We start from the raw sequence: 3687 nt of genomic DNA, 5'->3' as shown, positions 1-3687 counted from the left end.
AAATGCGGATAAAAACCTATCAATATGTATGAATGTCTTTCTTTTCTTTTTGCTTTTGTATAAATAATTGGATATTTTTTCAACATTTTACAAAGAAAAAGGCAGAATTTAAATTAATAAATGATTATATGAAAATAATTATATTGTTAGAGGTAATGGCGTACACGTCAGTTGATAATATTTCGAAACAGATCGGGAGGGAAAATCTCAGCCGTCAGATCGTAACTCTTTGGTGTGTATAAAATTAGGAAATAAAAAGGAATAGAGAGGCGTTTGTTGCCGCTTATTTTCGCTGCCAACGAACGCAACCCATTTACACAAGAAAACCACAGCGAAGAAAGAAGAATCTCCGGCTACAACTCAGAGCAAAAGCATGGCGGCAACTGTCTCACCGTGGGGCAAGCCCGGAGCTTGGGCTTTGGATGCGGAGGAGCACGAGGCGGAGCTTCTCAAGGACCAGCAGGACCACTCCCGCCACCAATCGCAGCCCAGTACTGACTTTCCATCCCTCGCCGCCGCGGCCGCCACCAAGCCGAAGAAGAAGAAAGGTCAGTCCATTCCTTTGTCGGAGTTTCAGACCTATGGCGGTCCAAAGCCGTCCGCTCAATCCAGTGATCCAAAGGGTCTTACGGCCGAAGATCTAATGATGCTTCCGACGGGTCCGCGTCAGAGAACGGCGGAGGAGATGGACCGCAACCGGCTTGGTGGAGGGTTCAAGAGTTGGGGTCAGAATAGTTTGTATGACAGAGGGAATCGATATTCTAACTCGGAAGATTCGTCGAATTCTCGACGGGGTTCTAGGGTTTTTGATGAGTCAAGGAGGAGCAATGATGGATCTGATAGAGAATTCCGAAGGGAACCGTTGCCCTCTAGGGCTGATGAGATTGATGATTGGGGAGCCGGGAAGAAGCCTATGATGGGTAATGGATTTGAGAGGAGAGAGAGAGGAGGAGGTGGAGGTTTTTTCGATTCGAACTCGTCGAAAGCCGACGAATCGGATAGTTGGGTATCAAGTAAGAGCTTTACACCTTCTGAAGGTCGGAGATCAGGCGGTGGTTTTGAGAGAGAGCGAAGAGGAGGATTTCCCTCGAGCGGTGGTGGCGCCGATTCAGACAGTTGGGGCAGAAAATCTGAAGGGGTTAGAGGTGGAATTGGTGAGAGGCCGAGGCTTAATCTTCAGCCTCGTTCAATCCCTTTGAACAATGGGAATCAGGAGGCTTCTGGTTCTGCAGTAAAGCCAAAGGGGTCGAATCCTTTTGGAAATGCAAGACCAAGGGAACAGGTATTGGCTGAAAAGGGACAAGACTGGAAGAAGATTGACGAGCAACTCGAATCAATGAAAATTAAGGATACGGTGGAGAGGACTGAGACATCTAGTGGGGCTTCGTTTGAGAGAAGAAAAGGCTTTGGAGTTCGAAGTGGTCGGTCTCCTGAAGATCGGTCAGGAAGGAGTTGGAGGAAGCCAGAGTCTGTGGAGTCTCGTTCCCAAAGGTCTGTGTTTTACTTGAAAACTTTTTTTCGCTGCGCCTTTATGGCAAAGTAGTAGGTACATCTTTTTGTTGTTGTTCCCTTGTACCGTTTGTGCGTTTTGGTGCTTTATATGTGCTCTTTGTTTGTCCTTTGGACAAATTGTTTGATTTGCTGCCTCTTTTCTAGGATTCATGTAGATTTAGACGTATTTAGGCAAACTAAACAAGCAGCACTTGGGATGGAAATCATCAATTACATATGTCAGTTGTATTGATTACCTAAATGAACAAGACAGTTCTTGTTTTTAGCACCTTTTGATGATGCCTTTTTTCTCATGATAACTGATATAGTTTGAAAGTGAAGATACCTGTGACCAGTTGAGTTCTGTGTAAATGATAGTTTTGGGGGCTTTTTGTTCTCTCTTGGATCAAAATGGAAAATAATGTTCGTGTAACTAGCTTTCCAAGGATGCTCGTTTTCTCCATTCAGGCTTATTTGCTCTTGAACTAGAAGCAATTGACCATATTGATTTCTGTTGAAACTTTGAAGTTCTTTCTTTTAGCAATTCTAGAATGTGAATGATCAAGTCCAGGAGTTTTATGGAGATTAAAATTGACAAATCTGTAAAATGTAGTGCTCTTTGTACTTTGCCCCTTCTATGAAAAGATTGAATCTCTAATTCCTCTATCTTTTCCTTTTAGCCTTTTGGTTAATTATGTTCTAGAGCATGTTGATTCAGTGATTTGATTCCCTGTTGCAGTGCTGAGGTGGTTGAAAATGGACCTGCTGAGGAAAATTGAAGACATTCTATGCAACTGATACTAAACTTGAAAACTGAAAGCTCTTGAATTATTCATTGTGTTCTTCCATGGGTACTTTGTGAGTTATTCTCCTCCAGAACCCCCGCCCCCCTCTCCAACAAAAAAAAAAAAAGCAAAAAACAAAAAAAAAAAAANAAAAAAAAAAAACAAAAACAAAAACAAAAAAAGAAAAGCGAACAGATTGAAGCATACATATAAAATTTTTTGTTCTGTGAGTGTTATTGATGTGGATCAAAAGTACAGGACATTGTGCAATTTTGGTAGGTTTAAGGTAGCTTTGCTAATTAGGCCTTTGATATGGATTCATTTCTACATCTTGTTGGTGTTCCTGAGAAATACTGTCCAACTGTACTGTTATTGTTTACTAAAATCAGTTTTGTGTTCTGTTGAGAAATTCTGATGAGTTTGATTTTGGTTCTGACCTGTATTATTTTGACTGCCCGACATATGATTGCCTAGGCTTTTGTTATAACTCTGGGCTATGCATTATTGTCTGGAAGTTGGTTGTTTGATGAATTGGAAACAGTGGTGCTATCTCTCTCCAACTCCAGCCTTTATCAATCGGGCAATTTGTTTTTTTTGCCCTTAAAATTATGGCTAAATTGCAAAAAGAACCTTGATCCTTATCGTTTGTTTTAAAAATATCCATATTCTTTATAAAGTTGCAATATTACCTTGATTATTCATAAATGTTCCAACTTTTTGTCTAACCGCAGTCAAAAGTCACTTTGAATTTTAAATGGGGGGTGTCTTCTAACTCTTTAGATAAATGAAATCATGTCTTAGAAAAAAGTTTTGGGAGTAAAAATCTGTTAGAATTTTGAATTTGTATCTGTAGTGTTTGGGTTTTAATTCCTGTTTAAACTTTAAAGGTAAGTTTGAAACCTTTATAAAAGATAGGAGGGTATTGCAATTTTGAAACAATATATATAAATGTCGGTGTGTTTTAGCCGCAAATTATCAGTCTAACCCACTGTTCATACACCAAATGAATATATCAGTTTAACTTCTTCTACCTACTTGTATTTTTATGTTAACAATGTATGTTCTCGTTTCAACCAATTGACCAGATTTTTTTATTAGTACATGGTGATAGAGTTTGAAAATTTAGAAATTGTCTTTTTCCCTCTATTTTTGATAAACTTTGTGCTGCTTTATATAATTAATGTTCTTAACTGTGTAGACACTTGCTGTTCTATGTTTTACCAGAGATCGATTTCTAATTTACTGCTTGTGATATTTCATGATTTATTGAATTATAGGGATTACTTGTGACATTTGAAAGTACATAAATCATAATGAAATGAAATCATAAATATAGAGATTAAAATAGTATTTTGATCAATAGATTATATAGGAATGTCAACTGTTCCGTGGAGTAGAGGAGTTCATACTT

General features: G+C 38.8%; 1 protein-coding gene across 1 annotated transcript; it reads left to right on the top strand.

Annotated features, from left to right (window-relative positions):
* Positions 1-253: 253 nt before the first annotated feature.
* LOC120088727 (eukaryotic translation initiation factor 4B3-like) lies at positions 254-2685 on the top strand. The gene is made up of 2 exons (XM_039046159.1): positions 254-1491; positions 2231-2685. Exons 1-2 carry the CDS (start codon positions 374-376, stop codon positions 2268-2270), a joined length of 1158 nt encoding a protein of 385 aa, XP_038902087.1. The 5' UTR covers positions 254-373; the 3' UTR covers positions 2271-2685.
* The last annotated feature ends 1002 nt before the right edge of the window (positions 2686-3687 follow it).

This window comes from Benincasa hispida, chromosome 10 (assembly GCF_009727055.1).
Source record: "Benincasa hispida cultivar B227 chromosome 10, ASM972705v1, whole genome shotgun sequence".
Classification (NCBI taxonomy): Eukaryota; Viridiplantae; Streptophyta; class Magnoliopsida; order Cucurbitales; family Cucurbitaceae; genus Benincasa; species Benincasa hispida.
This window is presented reverse-complemented; position numbering and strand designations above follow the sequence as displayed.